The sequence below is a fragment of the Pseudophryne corroboree genome, chromosome 1 (genome assembly GCF_028390025.1).
Source record: "Pseudophryne corroboree isolate aPseCor3 chromosome 1, aPseCor3.hap2, whole genome shotgun sequence".
NCBI classification, from domain to species: Eukaryota; Metazoa; Chordata; class Amphibia; order Anura; family Myobatrachidae; genus Pseudophryne; species Pseudophryne corroboree.
The window spans coordinates 361,006,097-361,032,397 of record NC_086444.1 but is presented as its reverse complement, the minus strand read 5'-3'; the positions used below and the strand labels follow the sequence as shown (position 1 = coordinate 361,032,397).

The following is a 26,301-nucleotide window of genomic DNA, read 5'->3' as shown; positions in this document are numbered from 1 at the left end:
CTCCATGAGGGAAAAAATGCTCTGTTCCTGGACTTTCCTGGTAATGTATGATTGCCATCACCTGTGGTGAAACACCTTTCTTATCAATTAACTAGCTCACCACAGGTGATGGCAATCATAAATTACCAGGAAAGTCCAAGAACAGAGCATTTTCTCCCTCATGGAGAGGGTCAGGTTGGCAAGTATGCCTTAATCTTACAGTAAATTTGTCATTAATATTTTAGTATTAATATGTTACTATTATTGTACTGTATTTGTGTGTTTTTCATACATTTCTGATTTGTAAAAGATATAAATGCTGCTTTCTCTTTGTACACCTGGCTTTTTCTAAGTACCGGTTACTCTTTCTTGTTAGACACTGTTCTTTGGCTGTTATAAATGCACTGGCAAACATTGCAGCCAACATCCAGGGAGAGCAACTGGTAGATGAGCTTCTGATGAACCTACTGGAGCTGTTTGTGCAGTTGGGGCTGGAGGGAAAGCGAGCCAGTGAGAGAGCCAGTGAGAAAGGGCCAGCGCTGAAGGTGAGACAGTAGCTTTTAATGCTGCTTTAAACAACATGATGTTGATATTGTGAATATCACTTTTCAGTCTTTGTTCAGTGCTCAAGCACAAATCCATAGTCCATTTTGCTGCGTCATAAAGACTTTGTTCAGTGTTCATTAGTTTAAAATGAATGGATTTACTCATTACACAGAAGGGCTGAGTTTGAGTTGGAAGTAAACTGTGCATCTAGGTAAAACCATGCTGCATGCAGGCGGGGAAGATTTAAAATGTGCAGGGAGATTTCGATTTGATAGGGGCTTGTTCAAGCTAAAATCTAAATTGCAATGTAAAAATAAAGCTGTCCAACATTTTCGGGCTACATGCATAAGCAGCTACTATTTACCATAAATAAATAAATAGAAAAAATTGATCGCCTTGCATTGGAACATGGTTTTTCCATGATTCAAAATTACCGTATATACTCGAGTATAAGCCGAGTTTTTCAGCACATTTTTTGTGCTGAAAAAGGCCCCCCTCGGCTTATACTCGAGTGACACTCACCCAGTGTCGGATCTGGCGGATCAAAACCACTTGTCCAGAGCTGTTCCCACCTCCCCTTCTTGCTTTGCTCTCACTTAAACCCCCGCACTCCCGACCTGATGACCGTTTAGGAGATCTGCTCCCTTCGCCGGCTCCACAAACCTGCCAAGGAGACAACGGAGCTGCTGGATACCGAAGAGAAGGAGGGGGGCGGGACTGTTACCCAGTGCAGACAAGGCTTCCCCAACCACTGGCGGATCCCCCTGTCATTTCTGATACTTTCCTTTAACTGGCAGCATGGGGACGGGCCGCGAAATTGACCCTTGTGGTCAACTTCACCGGGAGCTTGAGCTGATCCCCTGGCACTCCCCTCTTCCACCCTACAAAGCAAGTCAATAGGCGAGTACCGAGTAGCAAACAGTTCAGGGACGTGCAGGCGCCGCACCATACATTGCTCCCTGCCAGGATTGAGCTTCATCCTCCCACACAGGGAACGCCGTGTGGGACTGTTATCTCGACAGTCTGCCCCAGCCCGATGCTGTTGATTCACAGGGGGGCATCTTCTATGTCTGTGGAATGAGATTGGGTTCTGTGTAACACTATAGAAGTGTGAAGCACAGCCCCAACATCACACATCATCACCCTAACCTATACGTAATTTGGACCCATCCTACTACATTATACTGTTTCCCCCAAGATTCACCATGCATAATGGAAATGCACAGACTATACAGCATGGTATTCCGATCAGTGTTGGGATTCCGAACGATGGGATCCTGACCACATTTCATATAGATGATGCATGCTGTATAGTCTGTGCGTCTCTATTATGCACAGTGGGGTTTGCATAGTCATAGTCATGTGTCAACGTGCTCGCTGTGCGAATGGATGTGTACGGCTAGAGCTGCATTTCCCACCCTAGGCTTATACTCGAGTCAATAAGTTTTCCCAGTTTTTTGGGGTAAAATTAGGTGCCTCTGCTTATATTCGGGTCGACTTATACTCGAGTATATACGGTACTACCGTTTTTTGTTTTTCTTCAAACTCAGAATCAGCCTCTATAATGCTAGTTCAGTATTTATATCTTGTTGCCTGGTAGAACCACAATGTGTGGTGAGGACAAATACCAATGCCAAATGATTATTTCTCTTTCATCCATGGGGCGACACTGGAGAGACAATGTTGGGTATAGCTGGTATTTGGTCACTAACCGTTAATTTTCAGACAACTCAGGCTCCTCCTCCCTATAGCCTGCCCCCTTTCTTAGTGATACACAGAATGGTAGTTGCAAAATCAACTTTATTGGCCCATCACAGGTACATGTAAGGGAAGGATTAATCTAGATTGGTGAAATAAACAAATTCCCCCAGCACACCATAAACGACCAGCAAAGGAGACCTAGCTCCTACTTGGTAATTAAATGCAGAGATCTCCATTATATACATGGTAAGGCACGGCAAGGCGTCTCTAGTGGTCCTACACTGGGGAAATTTGTTTTTTCTAGTCTAGATTAACCCCTCCCTTACATGCACCTGTGATGAACAGATGACATGTTCCTTTGTGTATGTCTATGCCACCACTGGGTGGGAAGGCAGCGAGGGGCCCGTCCCCCGCTCTCTTACTAGACCACCAGGGGCATGACAAAACAATGTCCCATAAAAAGGGACCACCATTAATGAAAATGGTGGATAGTCCCTGGAGGTTGGCGTGGGGAAGGTGACTTCTCTCTCAGGACAGTATCCTGCCATCTTCAAAGATTCGATGCCACTACACAGTTCTTGCCCGCGGAGAGTGCCAGGTCTTCCCCTGCTTTACTTAGCTCAAGGACAGGTTATGCCCACTTATCTCAATATATAGAATGGTGTAGCAGAATTCTGTTCAGCTCTTTTTCTCTTACGTCCTAGAGGATGCTGGGGACTCCGTAAGGACCATGGGGATAGACAGGCTCCGCAGGAGACATGGGCACTTTAAGAAAGACTTTAGGTCTGGGTGTGCACTGGCTCCTCCCTCTATGCCCCTCCTCCAGACCTCAGTTTACTACTGTGCCCAGAGGAGACTGGGTGCATTTCAGGGAGCTCTCCTGAGTTTCCTGACAGAAAGTATATTTGTTAGGTTTTTTATTTTCAGGGAGCCTGCTGGCAACAGACTCCCTGCATCGAGGGACTGAGGGGAGAGAAGCAGACCTACTTCTGTGAGTTGAAAGGCTCTGCGTCTTAGGCTACTGGACACCATTAGCTCCAGAGGGATCGGTACGCAGGTCTCACCCTCGCGTCCGTCCCAGAGCCGCGCCGCCGTCCTCCTCGCAGAGCCGGAAGATAGAAGCCGGGTGAGTATGAGAAGAAAAGAAGACTTCAGAGGCGGCAGAAGACTTCATGATCTTCACTGAGGTAACGCACAGCAGTAACGCTGTGCGCCATTGCTCCCATACACCTCACACACGGCAGTCACTGTAAGGGTGCAGGGGGGGGCGCCCTGGGCAGCATATGAACCTCTCTTTGGCAAAAATATATATGTATACATCTGGCCACTGTATATATATAAGAGCCCCCGCCAATTTTTAGTGTATTTGAGCGGGACAGAAGCCCGCCGCCGAGGGGGCGGGGCTTCTCCCTCAGCACTCACCAGCACCATTTTCTCCACAGCACAGCTGAGAGGAAGCTCCCCGGACTCTCCCCTGCTTATACCACAGTGAAAGAGGGTTTAAAAGAAGAGGAGGGGCACATAATTAGGCGCATATATACATATATACACAACGCTACTGGGTTAACATATATTATGTTTTTTCCTGGGTCATATTGCGCTGGGGTGTGTACTGGCATACTCTCTCTCTGTCTCTCCAAAGGGCCTTGTGGGGGAAATTCCAAAGATACAATATGTCAAATGAAAAATGGCGCTCCTTTCTGTTCACTTTGTTCCTCAAAAAGAAAGAGATAAGTACATCATGGTGTAGTATATTCAAATAGTGACACTTCCTGAGGAAGGGAGACCGAAACGCGTTTGCTAACGGCGGGGACTATCTGTTTTGGGACATAGACGGACCTACCTTTTGGAGAGAGGAACTGGATTTCTAAACGGAGTAACCGGGACTCCTAGAGGACTTTCAGCTCTTTCTATTCTCTGCACTGGTTATTTAACATCTGGTAGGCGTTTTGACTCATCAGTGAATCCCCTTTTTAAATGTAATTTTTATTGTCTGTCTTTTAAATTGGATATTAAAAAAACAGTATTATGCTATGTGAGTATCCTCTCTTTTACAAGCCCACTGGGAGGATTATAATAAAAGAATCTGATTTTAAGAAATTCCTGTGTTCCGAATCTTGCTGGGTGAAATATCCATATGCATATACCTCATTGGTTTGAGGGGTATACAGAGGTAATTAGACTACCATAAGGTGATTGACACGGATGTAAGGGATCTATTATCATCTATCTACTATCCTAAGTAACTTTTCCAGGTTCATCCCTGGTGGGTGAATCCATCACACGCATATACCTCATTAATCTGAGGGGTGCATAGAGGTAATTACAACACCATAAGGGGATACCTTCTACCTTCTACTCACGATTTGGGAAAACTCTATGTTTTTTTTCTGCTGGGTGATTTAATTCACACGCATATACCTCATTGGTTTGAGGGATAAATAGAGGTAATTAAGTTTCCATAAGGTGACCAACCCAGGTGTGCCAAATTTGTCACTTTTTGGGAAGTGCCTTGTCAATTCACTTTGTGAAAAGAAATCTCCTTTTTAGTCATAAAAAGAGGAAGTGTCACTATTTGAATATACTACACCATGATGTACTTATCTCTTTCTTTTTGAGGAACAAAGTGAACAGAAAGGAGCGCCATTTTTCATTTGACATATTGTATCTTTGGAAGTCTGTATTTGAAAGAACGGTGGTATCTTTTTGTTGTCATTTGAAGGCTGTCACCATATTTCTGTTTATTTAGAGCGCTAGGAATTGTCACCATTTTTTTTTGAGACTTGTGGGGGAACTGTCTTCAGATAAGAGGATTCCCTGAGTGTGTGGTGTGTCATTACGCGTGTGTCGACATGTCTGAGGTAGAAGGCTCTCCTAGAGAGGACGGGGAGCAAATGAATGTGGTGTCTCCGTCGACAACGCCGACACCTGACTGGATGGATATGTGGAATGTTTTAAGTGCTAATGTAAATTTATTGCACAAAAGATTAGAGGTACAGCCAGGGAGTCAACCCATGTCTGTCCCTATGTCGCAGGGACCTTCGGGGTCTCAAAAGCGCCCACTATCCCAAATAATAGACACAGATACCGACACGGATTCTGACTCCAGTGTCGACTACGATGATGCAAAATTACAGCCAAAATTGGCTGAATGTATTCGATTTATGATTATTGCAATAAAGGATGTTTTGCATATCACAGAGGAACCCCCTGTCCCTGACACGAGGGTACACATGTATAAGGGAAAGAAACCTGAGGTAACCTTTCCCCCCCTCACATGAGTTGAACGAATTATGTGAAGAAGCTTGGGAATCTCCAGACAAAAAACTGCAGATTCCCAAAAGGATTCTTATGGCGTATCCTTTCCCGCCAACGGACAGGATACGGTGGGAATCCTCCCCTAGGGTGGACAAAGCATTGACACGCTTATCCAAAAAGGTAGCGCTGCCATCCCAAGATACGGCTACCCTCAGGGATACTGCTGACCGCAAGCAGGAGGTTACCGTGAAGTCCATTTGCACACATTCTGGTACCATACTCAGACCGGCAATTGCGTCGGCCTGGGTTTGTAGCGCTGTAGCAGCATGGACAGATACCTTATCAGCGGAAATTGAGACCCTAGATAAGGATACCGTTTTATTGACCCTAGGGCATATAAAAGATGCTGTCTTATATATGAGAGATGCTCAAAGACGCTATGTCGATTTCTGTTAGACGAGTCCTATGGACCCGGCAATGGACAGGTGATGCCGACTCAAAGAGGCATATGGAGGTTTTACCTTACAGGGGTGAGGAATTGTTTGGGGAAGGTCTCTCGGACCTGGTCTCCACAGCTACAGCTGGTAAATCTAATTTTTTGCCTTATATTCCCTCACAGCCTAAGAAAGCACCACATTACCAAATGCAGTCCTTTCGATCACAAAGAAACAAGAAAGTACGAGGTGCGTCCTTTCTTGCCAGAGGTAAGGGCAGAGGGAAAAAGCTGCACAACACAGCTAGTTCCCAGGAACAGAAGTCCTCCCCGACCTCTGCAAAATCCACCGCATGACGCTGGGGCTCCGTTAAAGGAGTCCGCCCCACTGGGGGCACGTCTTCGAATTTTCAGCCACATCTGGGTTCACTCGCAGGTGGATCCCTGGGCGATAAAAATAGTTTCTCAGGGTTACAAGCTGGAATTCGAAGAGGTGCCTCCTCGCCGGTTTTTCAAATCGGCCCTGCCAGCTTCTCCCCAGGAAGGGGAGATAGTGTTAAATGCAATTCACAAATTGTATCTTCAACAGGTGGTGGTCAAGGTTCTCCTGCTTTAACAAGGAAGGGGATATTACTCAATCCTGTTTGTAGTCCCGAAGCCGGACGGTTCGGTCAGACCCATATTAAATTTAAAATCCCTGAACCTATAATTGAAAAGGTTCAAGTTCAAGATGGAATCGCTAAGAGCGGTCATCGACAGCCTGGAAGGGGGGGATTTTATGGTATCTCTGGACATAAAGGATGCATACCTTCATGTTCCCATTTATCCACCTCATCAGGCATACCTGAGATTTGCGGTACAGGATTGTCATTACCAATTTCAGACGTTGCCGTTTGGGCTTTTCACGGCCCCGAGGATTTTCACCAAGGTAATGGCGGAAATGATGGTGCTCCTGCGCAAGCAAGGTGTCACAATTATCCCGTACTTGGACGATTTCCTCATAAAAGCGAGATCAAGAGAGCAGTTACTGAACAGCGTATCACTTTCACTGAAGGTGTTGTAGCAACACGGCTGGATTCTCAATATCCCGAAGTCGCAGTTGGTTCCTACGACTCGTCTGACTTTCTTGGGCATGATTCTGGATACAGACCAGAAAAGGGTTTATCTTCCGATAGAAAAAGCTCAGGAACTCATGACTCTAGTCAAGAACCTATTGAAACCAAAACAGGTGTCAGTGCATCACTGCACTCGAGTCCTGGGAAAGATGGTGGCATCATACGAGGCCATTCCCTTCAGCAGACTCCATGCGAGGACTTTCCAGTGGGAACTACTGGACAAGTGGTCCGGGTCACATCTACAGATTCATCAGTTGATCTCCCTGTTCCCCAGGGCCAGGGTATCTCTCCTGTGGTGGCTGCAGAGTGCTCACCTTCTAGAAGGCCGCAGGTTCGGCATTCAGGACTGGTTCCTGGTGACCACGGACGCGAGCCTCCGAGGTTGGGGAGCAGTCACACAGGGAAGAAACTTCCAAGGTCTTTGGTCAAGTCAAGAGACTTGTCTTCACATCAACATTCTGGAACTGAGGGCCATGTACAACGCCCTACGTCAAGCGGAGACCTTACTGCGCGACCAACCAGTTCTGATCCAGTCAGACAACATCACTGCAGTGGCTCATGTAAACCGCCAAGGCGGCACAAGGAGCAGAGTGGCAATGGCGGAAGCCGCCAGGATTCTTCGCTGGGCGGAAATTCATGTAAGCGCACTGGCAGCAGTGTTCATTCCGGGAGTGGACAACTGGGAAGCAGACTTCCTCAGCAGACACGACCTGCATCCAGGAGAGTAGGGACTTCATCCGGAAGTCTTCGCACAGATTGCAAGTCAGTGGGGACTACCCTAGATAGACATGATGGCGTCCCGCCTCAACAAAAAGCTACAGAGGTATTGCCCCAGATCAAAAGATCCTCAGGCGGTAGCTGTAGACGCCCTAGTGACACCGTGGGTGTTCCAGTCGGTCTATGTATTTCCTCCTCTTCCTCTCATACCCAAGGTGTTGAAAATAATAAGAAAGAGAGGAGTGAGAACAATTCTCATTGTTCCAGATTGGCCACGAAGGACCTGGTATCCGGATCTGCAGGAAATGCTCACAGAAGATCCGTGGCCTCTTCCTCTAAGACGGGACCTGTTGCAACAGGGGCCCTGTCGATTCCAAGACTTACCACGGCTGCATTTGACAGCATGGCGGTTGAACGCCAGATCCTAGCGGAAAAAGGCATTCCGGATGAGGTCATTCCTACGCTGATAAAGGCTAGGAAGGACGTGACTTCTAAACATTATCACAGTATATGGTGAAAATATGTTTCTTGGTGTGAGGCCAGGAATGCTCCTACGGAAGAATTCCATCTGGGCCGTTTCCTTCACTTCCTACAAACTGGAGTGAATTTGGGCCTAAAATTAGGCTCCATTAAGGTTCAGATTTCGACCTTATCCATTTTCTTTCAAAAATAATTGCTTCTCTCCCAGAAGTACAGACTTTTGTGAAGGGAGTGCTGAATATTCAGCCTCCTTTTGTACCTCCGGTGGTGCCTTGGGACCTTAACGTGGTGGTGAGTTTCCTTAAGTCGCATTGGTATGAACCACTTAAAACGGTGGAGTTAAAATATCTCACTTGGAAGGTGGTCATGTTATTAGCCTTGGCTTCGGCTAGGCGAGTGTCGGAATTGGCGGCTTTGTCTCATAAAAGCTCCTATCTGGTTTTCCATATGGATAGAGCGGAATTGCTGACTCGTCCTCAATTCTTTCCTAAGGTGGTGTCATCTTTTCATATGAACCAACCTATTGTGGTGCCTGTGGCTACGCGAGACTTGGAGGATTCCGAGTCCCTTGATGTGGTCAGTGCTTTGAAAATTTACGTGGCCAGAACGGCTCGAATTAGGAAAACAGAGGTACTGTTTGTCCTGTATGCAGCCAACAAGGTTGGTGCCCTGCTTCAAAGCAGACTATTGCTCGCTGGATCTTTAACACGATTCAGCAGGCACATTCTACGGCAGGATTGCCGTTACCAAAATCGGTCAAGGCCCATTCCACTAGGAAGGTGGGCTCGTCTTGGGCGGCTGCCCGAGGGGTCTCGGCACTACAGCTGTGCCGAGCTGCTACTTGGTCGGGTTCAAACACCTTTTGCAAAGTTCTATAAGTTTGAAACCCTGGCTGAGGAGGACCTCCTGTTTGCTCAATCGGTGCTGCAGAGTCATCCGCACTCTCCCGCCCGTTTGGGAGCTTTGGTATAATCCCCATGGTCCTTACGGAGTCCCCAGCATCCTCTAGGACGTAAGAGAAAATAAGATTTTAAACCTACCGGTAAATCTTTTTCACGTAGTCCGTAGAGGATGCTGGGCGCCCGTCCCAAGTGCGGACTAATTCTGCAAGACTTGTATATAGTTTTGCTTACATAAGGGTTATGTTCTAGTTTTCATCGGTCTTGGACTAATGCTATGTTGTTTTCATACTGTTAACTGGTTAGTATATCACAAGTTATACGGTGTGATTGGTGTGGCTGGTACGAATCTTGCCCTTGGATTAACAAAAATCCTTTCCTCGTACTGTCCGTCTCCTCTGGGCACAGTTTCTCTAACTGAGGTCTGGAGGAGGAGTATAGAGGGAGGAGCCAGTGCACACCCAGACCTAAAGTCTTTCTTAAAGTGCCCATGTCTCCTGCGGAGCCCGTCTATCCCCATGGTCCTTATGGAGTCCCCAGCATCCTCTACGGACTACGAGAAAAAGATTTACCGGTAGGTTTAAAATCTTATTTTTTTTCTTATTTTTTTTTTTCTTTTTTTCTGCATATGTTTGAACTTGCAGGTGTGAGTGGGGTGGTTTAGGTCAGTGTATGTAAATTTATATTTGCTTATATTAGTTTATTTATTGTCTTTTACACCAGCCTGTTAAATTTATATTCTGCAAACTTGATATTGCATCGTATGTTGTATAATTCTATTGTTTTAACTATTCTGCACAGATTTGTGTTGTCATCATTTTTTTATGTCACTGTAGTCTTCTTGGGGTTATATTGGGGTTATATGTTAGGCTGCATTGGCTGGGTTTTTGCTCATTACTGGCTGGGTCATTTGCACAACCTTTTATTGTTTGTTTGTTTTTACATGCACAGAAAGAAGATAAGGTTCCAACTGCATGTATTACTTTAAATTCAGTTGTAATGTCTGCTAAGGAAATTCTTTCAGAGCTGTCTCAGAGAAAGGTGCACCTGTTCAAAAGTCCCTTTCCTGCAAGAAATGTCAGGATACTGTATTAGTTCTGCTCAGGACCATGGTGGAGACTGTGCTTCCTGCACTGCTGGTAGCAACCTTCTGCCAGGGTCAACGTAGGCTTTTACCATGTCCCAAACAGTGTCATAGTTGGTCATACATTTTTCTCTGTCCAGACCATCTCCTCCAGATTCTACTCTTGTGAGGCCTTTCAGTGCTCCTCTGCAGCTTGTGGCTGGGTCTCTCTGGGCACAAGGATTGTCTTAATCAGTTCATGGTCTGGTTCAGGTTTCTCAAGGGTGACAGGGTAAGTCCTGCTGATTTTGCCTAAAAATATTGATATTAGGAAAAAAAGCAGACTTGGCTCTGGTGGTGCATGATAAAAAGCAGAGAAATTACTGCGTCTAGTTTTTTCTCCTTGAAGTGAAACGGAAAAGCCCTGTGGCTGCTGGAAAAACCATGCTTGCAAGGTTTTTCATATCTCCCACGCACAGTTGAATTTCTCCCTTAGTATCAATATTCTCCAGCACCAGCTGTACCCCATTGTGTCTCCAGTGTCTCCCATAGCATCAGAGAAATGGATTTATAAGGTACAGTTAGAATTAAATTCCTGTATTATGGTTCAGAAGTGCAGTGGTGCTGAGAGAGGGGGGGAGAGGGTACAAATTACCCGGGCCCAGGTCTGATGGAGGGGCCCAGTGAGTGTCCAGTAGGGGCCCAGGCCATCTCCCCTTACCTTGTGGCCATGGAGGTGCTTAAAATACTATTTTGTTTTCAGTATTTTTTTCTATGGGTACATGACCACACCTCCTGTGATTAGGCCACGCCCCTTGAAAAGTACCTGCGCCCATCTTGGCTCTCGACTGCCCTGCAGAAGTGGTAGTGACACACATACAACCACACTTCAGCTTTGCAGCGGACATGCAAAAAAATAACAGACTTCCGAAAATAATGGTGTTTCAAAAGGTTGTAAAAAATAACAGCTAGTTAGCTAAATTTAATGGACATTAAGGGGTCAATCAGTAATGAGGGCTCAGTTCTCCCACCAGCATAATAAAAAAAAAAAAGCAGTACACACAGGCACAGATGTACGTTACTTATTAAACATTAGTGCAACAAAATGACGGTTATTCAGTTAGCTGCAATAGTGCTGCGGCCGTGAAAAACAGGTGTTTTTCGTGTTGTTTTTAATCATGTCTAGTCAATTATCCTGCACGAATACCCCCCCCCCCCCTTTTTTTGGTGCAGAAATACATATGCCCCGCGATAACCCCGATAAGTGCCGGGTAATTGAATAGACCCTGGTAAATGAATTAGCTGCAGTAAGTTACAGCAGCTAATTGAATACCGGCCAATACATCATATTATAGGATACCAGAAGAATATATTTGGTATTTGTATTGAATATTTGAATATTACCTATTAGTATATTTTATAACATATAAAGTATCAGGGCAATATGTGGTAACGCTGTGCAGTATTGAATTGCATAGTAAAGCATTCAGTGGCTTTCTATAATAATATTAACATCTATTTATGTAGCATCAGCATGCTTTACAATTGGGAGCAAAAGCCACAATAAAACAAGAATTGGTGTTAAACAAAGAGGTAAGAGGGCCCTGCTCGTTAGCTTATAAACGATATAAAACACTCTGCAGATGGAAACTGCAGAAAAGTACTCTGTGGTTTGGGAAAGCAATGAGTTTGCTTCAGGAAATGCCTACTGTCCCCAGCTGAAAGCAGTGCTGGGATCCATCCGCCTGGCGCTTATTTAGTAGTACGTACTTGCCTACTTTGAAAAAGCATTTCAGGGAGATTGTGAAAGGCACACCTATGAGCACGGTGTTAAAGTGGATGTGTACTGGTGCGCCTCAGAGCCGTGTCATACAATTGACGTACATCCAAATGTAAAGTAGCTCCAAAGCAGTTAGTTAGATCTACTACTTGATGAAAAGACTTTTCAGGACTTTCATTTTTGGGCCAGATGTAAGGGCGGCTGTGCGGGATGCCGACTGAACTCAGACTTTTTTTAAAGGGGCAATCACTTACAAGGCATGGTTTTGCATCCCGCACGGGCGCCGAACTCTGGCGGCAATACATCCTGCCCATTGTGTTTTACTCACAAGTGGTACCATATAAGTGTCCACGACAAACCTTAAATGAAAATGCTTGTCGCCATAGGGATCAATGGGGCAGATGTATTAACCTGGAGAAGGCATAAGGAAGTGATAAAGCCGTGATAAACGCAAGGCGATAACGCACCAGCCAATCAGCTCCAATATGTAAATTAACAGTTATTATCTGATTGGCTGATGCGTTATCACCTTCCGCTTATCACTGCTTTATCACTTCCCTATGCCTTCCCCAGTATAACCAATGCAGGGAAATGGCACTGATGATCCCATATGAATGTATATAGCTCCGATTTCTTTTTCTTCAAAGAATATATAGTAACAGTTGCGTAATGGGGGTAATGTGCCACCAGGGAGATTACTAGAGACTTCAGGGAGTCAGGGAAATTGCTACTGTTTCAGGGAGTCTCCCTTACAATCGGGTAGAGTTGGCAAGTATGTAGTAGTAGTGTTTGTTGTTGTTGTAGTAGTCTTAGTAGTTTTTGTTGTAGTAGCATATATTGTATAAAGGCCATTTCTAGATAAATGTGGAAAGTACAGTGGTTGAAGACGTCACATATCCTGCTTTTCCCCTCATTTTATTCATGCCAAATTAAAACTTTGGCTTTATATGCATTATATATGATGGATTTATAATATATTAAGGTGGCATCATCTTGTTTATTTTAAAAAAAATTGGTTATAGAAACAAATGTCTGATTACAGTTGTTGTCAATTTAAGTTCTATGCACTTAGAACTGATAAGTTTACTTTATGAACTAATAAGTGATGGTTTTGTTTGTGACTTTTCATGTGGCAAGTATTTCAAGGTCGCCACCCACATTAGAGTGGTACAGGGCAAAGTCCTGTAGTAGCAGTATAGGTAAGCTGTTTGCTGGATCAGGATGTACGTTATCAGTGTACTGTGTATTTTTGTGCTGCAGTGAAAAATGTACTGATCTGTACTATGTTAATAAAAATATCTGTCTGTCTATATCTATCTATCTATCTATCTATCTATCTATCTATCTATCTATCTATCTATCTATCTATTGTGAGCACTGGTAAAGTTGTACACAGGAGATGTATTTGTCCCACGTTTCTGACCTATGTGCTTTAACCACTTAACTGACGATTTCCCCCCCCCCCAAAAAAACGCTCCGAAATTGTTGGGGGTTTTTTTATGAGTGAATTAGGTTAAGAACATGAATTTAACCCTATCCAAAATTTATTTTAGTTAAAAAAAAAACTAAAATAAAATAATTAAAAAATATATATATATTTTTTTTATATTTTTTCTCGACACGTCGAAACATCCATAGGGAATATCGCGACCATCGCGGCTTTCATTTTGAAAGCCGGCGTAGCCTACAAGTACACAGGGGGAGGACATGGGATGGTTAATTTACACTCCCCAGCTGCTTCTATTGTCTGCAGCTGCTGGAGGGGGTGGGGTGTCCTGCCGTGCTGACCAATCAGCAGTGATCGGCAGCACGGCAGTCAGTAGGGGGGAGTGCAAGGAGGCAGAGACCTTCTGGTCCCTCTGACCGCAACGGCGGAGGAAAGTTTCCCTTCCCTGCCGCTGCTAACACTGTTTATCTGACTGGTCGCATCCTGTGCGACCAGGTCAGATAAAGCACTTGCAGGCATGGTCGCATCTGATGTAACCATGTCAGGCAAGTGATTAAAACCCCAGGAAAATGGCTGTGATTGCAAAACAGACTGGTTAAATGTTTTGGGTTTTAGTAAAAGTTGTTTAAGGGTTTCTGGGGTTGTGGATGGAGAGAGGGCAGGCTCAATCGACTAGGCCCATTTCAGGCTAATTAGTGCTTGCACCTGCAGAGGCCAATAAAGCTTTTTGAGGGTCTCACTCCCTGGGGAAACAGCAGGTAGCAGGCTTGTTCAGGGGCACCATGATGTACTGACCGTGAGTACAGTGTGTATGCCTTTGTTGTGGTATGGGCACTATGTCTTACCACTCTGAGAGAGGAAATCTAGGAAATGTGTTAGTTAGTGCCCAGTTAGCCTAGGATTTATTTTATGTTTTGTTTCTCTATACTGCAGCTATGGTTAGAGTGCACGAAAATCCTCTATATAATATATAGTACTTTGCAAAAGTTTTAGGCAGGTGTGGAAAAACTGCTGCAAAGTAAGAATGCTCTCAAAAATAAGTGTTTATAGTTTACTTTTTAGTAATTAACAAAATGCTAAGCGAATGAATAGAAGAGAAATCTAAATAAAATCAATGGGCGGGATGTAATGGAGTCCGAGTTTGCGTGACCTGCGGGATGCCGGCCGAACTTGGACATCTTTTTTAAAGGGGCAATCAATTACAGGGCATGGTTATGGAGTTATATTTATTGACACATGGAACCACCTTTTTGAGGTCTTTACCTTTGTTCAGTTTAAGTAATTCAGTCCCACTCTTGGATAAAGCTTTGTGATTAGCCTTTCTTAATTCCTTGATGGAATAACCCTCAAAAGGAACTTATTCATCATTAGATCCAGCTAGTATGTACTAGTACTAGTATGGTAAACCCTTTACTGCATGCACTGGATGGAAACTATCATAGCGCAACACTGTTGAAATCCATAGGTTTTGAGTATAGACTGGTTCAGTATGAAATACCGTCAGCGGAATCCCGGCCACCAGTATGCCGGCAGCGGGGTGAGCGCTAGAAAGCCCCTTGCGGGCTCGGTTGTCTTCCCCACGCTGCGGGCACGGTGGCTCACTGCGCTCGCCGAAGGTTACATTCTCCCTTCATGGGTATCGTGGACACCCACAGAGGGAGAAAAGCCTGTGGCGCCGGCATTTCACCGCTAGTTGGGATACCGGCGACTGCATTGTGACCTCCGGGATCCCGACTAGCGGTATTGTATCCGCTTCCCATATAGACTCATGCTGATTTTACCCAAATTTAATTTAATCAAGATATCCAAACAATTGCAAACAATGTGACATAGCACGTGAAATCTGAGAAAAGATTTTGCTGAAGTGTAAGAATCCTGTTTTATCTTTTGTATTATGGGAGACAGTGGAATATAGGGGGATGCCATGGTAGGTATGTTCTGAAATTTTGTTTGAAACCACATTTTTTGTTTTTTAAAGGTTGCACTGAGAACCGTAAGGCTACCCAACATAGCATCATGGCCCTCATTCCGAGTTGATCGCTCGCTAGCTGCTTTTAGCAGCAGTGCACACGCTAAGCCGCCGCCCTCTGGGAGTGTTTCTTAGCTTAGCAGAGGTGCGAATGAAAGGTTAGCAGAACAGTGCTGAAATTTTTTCAAGCAGTTTCAGAATAGCTGCAGACCTACTCCTTCCTTGCGATCACTTCAGTCTGTTTAGTTCCTGCTTTGACGTCACAAACACGCCCTGCGTTCGGCCAGCCACTCCCCCGTTTCCCCAGGCACGCCTGCGTTTTTTAGCACACTCCCGGAAAATGGTCAGTTACCACCCAGAAACACCCACTTCCTGTCAATCACTCACCGATCAGCAGTGCGACTGAAAAGCGTCGCTAGACCTTGTGTGAAACTGCATCGGCTTTTGTGAAAGTACGTCGCACGTGCGCACTGCGCGCCATACGCAGAAGTGCCGATTTTTTGCCTGATCGCTGCACTGCGAACAACGGCAGCTAGCGATCAACTCGGAATGACCCCCATATCCAAACCACACCACTCACAAAGCACTTACTGGTCTTGTACAGTGTGCCTTACAATTGTACTGGAACAGGTTTCCTTGCCTCAGTATAATATTGGTGATTTACCATATCGCTGATGTCTGATGGATGGTATAAGCATCGTAGAGCACAACTGTAGAATCTGATCTACATACATTTTATACACCCAACTAGTGAAGAGATCCTCCGTCTTCCAAAGACTGATTCTTAACTAATATCGGAATCACAGTGTCGTGACGGTAGTAGAATTTTTTCAAAAACCTTTGATTAAAAAGATTGGTACTGTCTTCATGATATATCAACTAGGAAAACTTATAAGGCAGAAACTCCAACTCAGACACTTTTCTGGCCATGGAAATGGCCACAACAAATAGCCTTCTATGCGAGAAACATGACATCCTCAGTGGTTCAAAATGTTGCTTATTGGAATAGCTCGGTGGGCTAATATGTGTCCCGTAGAAAGGTCTGCAGCTCCATTAAGATAGTTGACTTTTTTTGGCAGAAAAATAAATTGCAAATATCTTGACCAGTATGAAATTCTGCTTAAATCAATTATCCAAGTTATCCTGTTGTAAAAATAGGGAATGGGCCAACTGGAAACCTAAGACCTAAGAAACCTGGAAGACCTAAGAAAATTCCTATTGTCACATCAAAAAAATAAGCCCTCCACATATATGATAACTGTTCATCAAAATAGTTTTTTAATGGTTGTTAACATGGCCCATATCATCATTAAAGCCAGTTGTGCGAAGTACTGATGATAAAACAGTGGTGCAGATGTATTAACCTGTAGAAAGCATAAGGAATTGATAAACCAGTGATAAATGCAAGGTGAAAAATGCACCAGCCAATCGGCTTCATTATGTAAATTAACAGGAGCTGATTGGGTGGTGCGTTTATCATCTTGCACTTATCACTAGTTTATAACTCCCTTATACCTTCTCCAGGTTAATACTTCTGCCCCAGCATCTGAGTTAGCAGATCCTTCCTTAGAGAAAGGTGACTTGACAGACCCACCAACATCAACATCTTGAATATGTGCCATTATTGTCTTGGTTAGTCTATTGCCATCACTAGCATCCAAATCCCATGGGACCATTATGGCATCCGCATGTAATGCTATAGGATGTAAATCACTCCTCCTTGAGTTTAATCCAAGACACTGATATATGGCTGACCCCATCTGTATATAATCTGCTGAAAAATGTCATGGTCGTGAGGCAGTGTCTTGAGAGCAGGGCATAGCTGTTGAGATAATTAGCCTTCCTGTTTTTTATACTTGATATGAACACTGGTGAGCAGGGGCGGTTTGGGAGGGAAAACCAGCCCAGGAAATTTATGGAAGCAGCCCTAATGGCACCCACAGGAAAAATGCACACATTGGCCCCCCACAGGAAAAATAAATAAATGTGTAGTATAGTTTTTGGTATTACGATTTCCACTGCTGTTTGATAGGCCCAGTCACACCAAAAGGTTTTATCATTCTTGGCTGTAACATCTATGTATTAATTTATTTATTAATATTCATGTAGCCTACAGTACCAGGCACCCTAACTAGCTGTGACTGTGAGAGTAAACGGGAGCATGGGAGATGGTTCATATCAGTGTGGAGCTTTACACAGAAACAGTTATGAGTGCTAGTGAGTACCCCTTTTCAAGCCGGGTAATAGGCCAGACCCAGTTGCTTGGCGGGCAATCCCAGGAAATTGATAGGACAACTACACTTTGACCTAGATACGGGGCCCTCTAATTCTCTGGGTCCCAAAGCAGTGGCACCCCCTGAACCCACTATAGCTACACCTATGTCCCCAACTACCAGAGGAGCAAGTAGAGACAGGAAACCTGCTGTGTGGTAAGGTAAGAGACTCCTCCCATTTTGAGGAAACAAGAGTTCTGAATGTTGTAAACATTTTCACAAGAAGACTCGCATAGATTTAAAATGTCATATTTCTCCGGCAGGGTATACAGGTTATCCACAGGATAACAATGGGATATGATGAAGTGACAGCAGATTTGTACCAATCGGTCAAAGCTTTCCGGCCTCCCAGCATGCAACGGGCCCGTCCATATATCCCCGCCTCCTGGCTCAGACAAATCAGTTTTTTGTTTGGTGCGGCAGGAGCCGGACCATGACAGAGGGCTGCTGGTTTTTAGCAGCCCTAAGCTTTCTTATTTTATTTTTATAGTCTTACTATTTTTTTTGAGCAATCTTTCTAAACAGCGTCTTATACGTACCTTAGAAAGAGTCGCTCCAACAACTCTCCGCCGGGTCACGACAGTGCTTACACACGAGTACAGTGCTGCTTCGGCGGACGTCTGTGTCAGATATACTAGCAGGTCCAGCAGACGTTACCAGCCTGTGGCGGAGCACGGGGAGAAGGTAAGGCATCTGTTCCACTTAGAAGAGGAATACGGACACAGCCGCACTGTTTTGGGAGGAGAAAACCAAACAGTCGCTGATACGGCTGCCACCTTGTGTGCACCAGCGCTAGGCCTTAGGGATCTTATGCTCCTGGAATAGTATGAGGCCGCGATCCCTAGGGTTGATGTCAGCAGCGGGGAGTCAGATGCTCTCCTGGTCGTCCCTCCCCCCGGTTCATGACCAGTGTCCTCTGAGTCTCCCGACATGAACTGTTTCCCGCTTCCGTCTCAGATGCTTAGGCGGCTGTGTGACTGGTGCGTCTGTGTTTACCGAGCGTCTGTGTTTACCGAGCGTCTGTGTTTACTGAGCGTCTGTGTTTACTGAGTGTCTGTGTTCACTGAGCGTCTGTGTTCACTATAGGTTCATGGAGCGGCAGTGTACACTAGTAGCGTCTGGATCCACTCAGCTTTCGCTAACGTATTGATCTGTCCTGGAAGTGAGGTGAGTCTCCCTGTATCCCACTCTACTGAATATGGGTAATACAACACTAAGTCTCTATCTACCTTTTTGAGTGTGAATAGTTAGATAAGTGCCTATTGCATATGAGTCTGTATACATTTACTGTTGTTTCTTTCGGAATGCGTCTGAATACGGTAGATCTGTTTAAACATGATTCAGTAATATGTTCTCCTAAATACTTCAAATGTAGTTGATGTGCTCATATTGCTTATTATACTAATGTATAACATGTGACTGACTGCTAATGTGATTGCTTACTTTACTATATTCTGTCAGTTTTGTTCTATTCCGATCCTCAGTGCTGGTGCATGGGTAAGGTCGGATTGTATGTCACTTTAAAAAGCTTAAAGTGATTACAGTCACAAATTATGTAGTACACTGTGGAAGTTGATTTTTTATCATGTCTAGGAAATGCAAAGTTGAGGAAGATACACTCACAGCAACACCAACACTCATATCATGTTTATCTTGCAAAGCTGTGTTATCCTCTCAGGATCTGGTTCAGGATGGTTTATGTGCAAATTGTTTTAGATTTCACCAGAGGTTCTTGAAAATTCCAAGGCAGATTCAGGTGCAGGTTGATCCACCTTGGGCTATGTTTGCACAGACTTTATCCAGTATAGCTGAACGGATAATTCCTCCAACTCCTGTACCGGGGATAGGTTACACGATTAACCCTTACATGCAGCTTCCCACCTGTGGTGTATCACTTCCAGCAGCAGCCTCTCAAAAGAAACAGGCTGATAAGCCAGTGGTAAGTAAATCTTCATCCTCACAGGCTACACATGGTTCACATGAGGATTCATCGAAGGATGAAAGCTCAATTAATTCTACTTCGGCATACAAAGAGGAGGAGGTAGGTCTCAGCTCAGTGGATATAGCTGAGTTAATTAAAGCAATGAAAGTCATTCTATCCTTAGGGGATTCAGCAGAACCTGTGTTAAAAACCAAGGCACCTATATTTAAACGTCCCAAAACAGTTAAGACTGAGTTTCCAGGGTCAGAGCAGCTGACGGAAATCATGGAAGAGGCTTGGGCTACGCCTGATAAGAAGTTTAGAATTCCTAAGAAATGGAATTTTAATTATCCTCTTCCAGCAGGGGATTGTTTAAAAAGGGAGGTGGCTCCTAAAGTAGATACGCATGTAATTCGATTAGTGCGAAAATCTACATTACCTTTGCCTTCAACATCATTAAATTATGTCACGGATAGGAGAGTGGATGGTTTTCTAAAAAACATTTTTCCCCTGTCTGGGGCAGTCATAAGGCTAGCCATGGCTTCAGCTTGGATGGCAAAGGCAGTGGCTGTCTGGGCTGATGCATTGGAGGGGGATTTTTCAATAGCACCTAGAGAGCAAAATCCCATGTAGCACATATAAAACAGGCTACAATGTTCTTGGAAGAAGCAGCATTGGATATGTGTACTATTGCCTCCAGGGCATCAGCTTCAACAATAGCTGCTCGCAGAGCAGTTTGGCTACGTACGTGGAAAGCTGATTCAGAATCTATGAAGGTTTTGGAATCTTTGCCCTTTTCTCGAGATATTCTTTTTGGTAAAGAATTTACAGATATTTTGGAGTCAGAAGCAGACTCCAAGAAGGTCAAGTTTCCTTCCACATACAATTTCAAAACTAAAGTTCTGGCTTTTCATCCCTTTCGTTCTCAAGGAAAAGCTAAAGGTAAAAGTGATAGCAGCCAGTCCCAATACAACAAGTCTGGTAGGACTGAAAAGCATTGGGCTACCAGAGGACCGGTTGGTAAAACAGATAATAAGCCATCAGCCTGATGGTGCGGACCTCCACCCGTGGGACCCCAGGGTGGAGGGCCAACTTCTTCAGTTTGCACAGATCTGGCAGCAGTCTACAACAGATACCTGGGTGCAGGAAGTGGTATCTCTAGGTTATGCTTTTGTCTTCAAGAAGTACCCTCCTCGAAGGTTTTTTTGTACCAGCCCGTCTCGGGTAGAGACAAAGGCCAGAGCTTTGCAAGACGCAGTTCAGAAATTGCTTCAGGCAGGAGTAGTCATACCAGTTCTTCTGGCACAACGAGGACGGGAGGGTAAATTTACTAAGATGGGAGTTCTTTTTAAGATGGGATGTTGCCCATAGCAACCAATCAGATTATACTTCTCATTTATGTAGCACCTTCTAGAAGATAATACCTGGAATCTGATTGGTTGCTATGGGTAACATCCCATCTTAAATAGAACTCCCATCTTAGTAAATGTACCTCTCGGTTTTTACTCCAACCTGTTTTTAGTTCAGAAGCCAAATTGGTCATTTCGGACCATTCTCAATCTCAAAGTGCTGAACAAATACATTTGGGTAGCTCGGTTTCACATGGAGACTTTACGTTCCATCATTTTGGCCATGGAGCCAGGGGATTATATGGTATCCCTGGATATATAGGATGCTTACCTACATGTTCCTATAGCACTGTCCCATCAGTGCTATCTCAGGTTCGCTATCCTCCAACAGCATTTTCAGTTCCAGGCCCTACTTTTTAGATTAGCCTCAGCCCCCAGAGTATTTACCAAGATTATGGTGGTAATGGAAGCTTATCTCCGCCAGCAGAGGATAAGAATTTTTCCATACCTTGAGATCTTTTAATCCTGGCATAGTCGCAGGAATTGCTCCTATGTCATCTGCAACAGACAATAACGTGTCTGCAGTACCACGGGTGGCTCATAAATTGGGCAAAATCGTCTCTGGATCCGTCACAGCGGATGACTCACTTGGGGACTGTACTGGATTCAAATCTTCAGAGAGTAATGTTACCTCTGAACAAGATATCCAAGGTTCAGTCAAGGATTCAGGACTTGCTACACAGTCAAAGGGTATCCATTCACGCAGCAATGCGTGTGATGGGTTTAATGGTGTCAACATTCGACATGGTGAAGTATGCACAATTCCACTCGAGGCCTCTGCAGTGTCTGATTCTTGCCAAATGGAATGGGTTGCATCAGACGATAAAAACACAGACTATGGTTCTTACGATAGAAGTAAGAAGGTCATTAGCCTGGTGGCTACAGAAATCCCACCTGGACAAGGGGAGACCCTTTTGGATATCAGATTGGGAAGTTCTGATGACAGATGCCAGTCTCCAAGGCTGGGTAGCAGTGTCAGGAAGGTTTTGTTTCCAGGGGCAATGGACCAAGGAAGAAGGTTCCCTGCCAATAAATATATTGGAACTTTGGGCCATATACATCGCACTGATTCAGGCAAAGGACATTCTTCGTGGAAAACCGGTCCAGAGCCACTCGGACAATGCGACGGCACTAGCGTACCTCAACCATCAGGGAGGGGCTCGCAGCCGAAAAGCGATGGAAGGAGGTAAGTCACATACTAAAGTGGGCAGAACTTCATCATCCAGCCTTGTCCGCAGTGTTTGTTGCGGGAGTCCTAAACTGAGAAGCAGACTTTCTCAGTCGACATGCCATTCAGGCAAGCGAATGGGCTCTACACCCTGAGGTCTTCCAGACTCTAGTAGACAAGTGGGGGTTGCCAGAGATAGATCTCATGGCATCCCGTCTGAACAACAAAATGTTCGCATATGGGTCAAGAACAAAAGATCCCAGAGTGATCTTTGTGGATGCCCTGTTGGTGAGATGGGACTTTCATCTGGCTTATGTGTTCCTCCAATCACCCTATTACCCAGGGTGGTGAGAAAGAGAAGGGTGCCGTGATACTAATAGCTCCGGCTTGACCCAGAAGGCATTGGTTCACAGATCTGCAGAGAATGTCGATGGATGCTCCACTTCTGCTCCCTCAACGTCCAGATCTACTGATACAGGGTCCTTGTTATCACAGACATCTGTATCGACTGTCTTTGACGGCGTGGCTCTTGAAACCTCTATCCTGCAGTCAAGAGGGTTCTCACAAGAGAACCTATGCTCAGAGCAAGGAAACCTTCCTCAGCTCGCATTTATCACCGAATATGGTAAACCTATATTCATTTGTGCAGTGAACGGAAAATGGACCCTAAGTCTTTCAGAGTTTCCAGGGTCTTAGCATTCCTTCAGACAGGAATGGATAAAGGTTTGAAGGCACTTCCTTGAGAGTGCAAGTGTCGACATTGACTGTATGGTTCCAAAAGAAAATTGCCAACTTACAGGATGTGCATACTTTTTTTCCAGGGAATGCTGCACATTCAACCTCCTTTTGTTCTTCCTACAGTGCCTTGGGACTTAAGTCTAGTCCTGAAAGCTCTTCAAGTTGCCCCATTTGAACCACTTAATAAAGTGGATCTTAAATGGTTGACAGCTAAAGTTCTCTTTCTACTGGCTATGGCGTCAGCTAGAAGAGTATCAGATTTAGGGGCTTTATCATGTCGTTCCCCATTTCTGATGTTTTATCCAGATAAAGCAGTTCTAAGAACTAGATCTGGGTATCTTCCGAAGGTGGTGTCTAAATTCCACCTTAATGAAGAAATTGTAGTCCCGGCTTTCGAGGTACCGGGCCTGTCTGCGAGAGATGCATTGCTGGACGTGGTCCGTGCATTAAAGATCTACGTGGATCGTACCTGTGCCATCAGAAAGACAGATTCTCTCTTCATTCTCTACAGATTTCACAAGAGAGGATGGCCTGCTGATAAACAGACACTGGCAAGATGGCTTCGGATGACAATTTCAGAAGCATATTCTCAAGCTGATCTCCCTGTTCCAACTAATGTCTCTGCTCACTCTACTCGTAAGGTACTGTAGGTCCATCATGGGCAGCACAACGTGGTGCTTCAGCAGAACAGATATGTAAGGCAGCCACATGGTCTTCCATTAACACATTCATTAGACATTATGCCATGGATACCTTTGCCTCTTATGACGCTGAATTCGGGCGAAGGATTCTCCAGTCCAATCAGGAGCTTCTCCACCGCTAAATTGCTTTGGGAAATCCCATTGTTATCCTGTGGATCCTGCCAGAGAAATATACGTTATTGTAAGAACTTACCATTGATAACGGTATTTCTCCTAAGTCTACAGGATCCACAGGGATCCCACCCTGACTGACCTGATTTGAGGATCCTTTTACTCACTAACCTCTTCCTTCTTGTACGGAAGGGTGTGCATGTGTGTTCTTATCGCCTGATTAGGGCTATCTTTGATGCTCCTGCCTTGAGCTTTGGAATGCAACTGATTTGTCTGAGCCAGGAGGCGGGGATATATGGACGGGCCCGTTGCATCCTGGGAGGCCGGAAAGCTTTGACCGATTGGTGCAAATCCACTGTCGCTTCATCATATCCCATTGTTATCCTGTGTATCCTGTGGTCTTTGGAGAAATACCGTTATCAACGGAAGTTCTTACTATAACGTATATTTCTGTGAGCCACTAAACACCTTATGTACAAAAGATTGGCGCTCTACAGTACACACACTATATAAAATTGGATTCAGACAGCTGCTCACCAGTTGTGGGCGGGCTGCCCCAACAATAGATCAAAATGGATGTGAAAAAAAGAAAGAATGGGAGCGCTGGATGAATCTAATATATATTTTTTTTTATTAAAATATTATTATATCAACAACGTAAAAATACAGTACATAAACTGGCCTAAAAATGATGAACAATTAATAATGTATAAATATATACAAGACTGCCATATCTCCTGAACCAATATGAATAAGAAAACCTTTAATAAACCTTAATTAAGGGCTGCATTGGTGCTTCATGAAAATCAGCCGTGCGTCCACGAGCTGAAATATTTATAAAAAGGAGACTGATGAAAAAGTGCCTCTGTTATAAATCACTGTTAAAGTGTACACTCTCTTCTCCTTGTACACAAAAGAACCTCATTGGCAAAGAGTATCCCAGTATTGAAATTGCGGACACCCGCGCTGTATTATTAAGTGACAAATGAACGGTAATAGTCAAATTCACTTGTAGTATATCACCTGATGTGAGAGCCTCTCCGTCAAAGGCGCTGTACTGAGCCGGGTTTGCAGCGGCTCTGTGCAGTGAAAGTACAGCTGGTCACGTCGCCAGTGAACCATCCAGACAAACGCGGTTGTTTTCTCCGCTAAAGGGTACTGTACCAATTTGAATGTGCAGCAGTGCAGAAAGATTGGAACAGCAAATTCCCCAGCCGCTGGTGAAAAGTCCGTTTTAATTGCGGCTACGGTCCACTCGATATATATGGCTCACGGAGTGTCAGGAGAATGCAGCAGTCAGATGAAGTCCTTCAATGGAGTACCTTAACGCGTTTCTCGGCCTACAACGCTGGCCGTTTCATCAGAAGGAAACGGCCAGCGTTGTAGGCCGAGAAACGCGTTAAGGTACTCCATTGAAGGACTTCATCTGACTGCTGCCTTCTCCTGACACTCCGTGAGCCGTATATATCGAGTGGACCGTAGCCGCAATTAAAACGGACTTTTCACCAGCGGCTGGGGAATTTGCTGCTCCAATCTTTCTGCACTGCTGCACATTCAAATTGGTACAGTACCCTTTAGCGGAGAAAACAACCGCGTTTGTCTGGATGGTTCACTGGCGACGTGACCAGCTGTACTTTCACTGCACAGAGCCGCTGCAAACCCGGCTCAGTACAGCGCCTTTGACGGAGAGGCTCTCACATCAGGTGATATACTACAAGTGAATTTGACTATCACCGTTCATTTGTCACTTAATAATACAGCGCGGGTGTCCGCAATTTCAATACTGGGATACTCTTTGCCAATGAGGTTCTTTTGTGTACAAGGAGAAGAGAGTGTACACTTTAACAGTGATTTATAACAGAGGCACTTTTTCATCAGTCTCCTTTTTATAAATATTTCGGCTCGTGGACGCACGGCTGATTTTCATGAAGCACCAATGCAGCCCTTAATTAAGGTTTATTAAAGGTTTTCTTATTCATATTGGTTCAGGAGATATGGCAGTCTTGTATATATTTATACATTATTAATTGTTCATCATTTTTAGGCCAGTTTATGTACTGTATTTTTACGTTGTTGATATAATAATATTTTAATAAAAAAATATATATTAGATTCATCCAGCGCTCCCATTCTTTCTTTTTTTAACTAAACACCTTAGCAGTCTGTGTAACCAGTCTGTGGAGGTATTCAGTTTATTGTGATTTGCCATTTTTGCCATTTTCGTGTCTTTTTTTTGACACGAAAACAGACCTATACAAATGCACTTTAGTGAACACAGGATTGTCACGAAAATTGGTGCCAAAAGGAAAAAATGGGGAAATCTGTCTTTACCCCCCACCAATAAAAACTAAACGAACATTCGATAACAGTATAAAAGTTTATAATTGGTTATAATAAACGTTTTTCTAGTACTTAAATTGGGTCAAATGGCTGTTATATGCATTTTTATAATTCTATTTTTTTACTCAAAATAAGTGCTAAAATTAAACTTGAGGTAAATGAAAATGGGCTTAAGTATATATTTTGGTTATTTTAGGGAACTTTAAAAAAAAAAAAGTGGAAGCAGACCGAATACTTCCACCTGCAAGTCTAA

The 26,301-nt window shown here is 44.3% G+C and overlaps 1 protein-coding gene across 3 annotated transcripts in view; it reads left to right on the top strand.

The window, feature by feature from the left end:
• PI4KA (phosphatidylinositol 4-kinase alpha) overlaps window positions 1-26,301 on the top strand; it is a 351,394-nt gene that overhangs the window by 197,237 nt on the left and 127,856 nt on the right. For all 3 annotated transcript variants that reach the window (XM_063964791.1, XM_063964790.1, XM_063964792.1), the window contains exon 18: window positions 356-524. In XM_063964791.1, coding sequence (XP_063820861.1) covers window positions 356-524 — 169 coding nt within the window. The remainder of the gene's footprint in view (window positions 1-355; window positions 525-26,301) is intronic.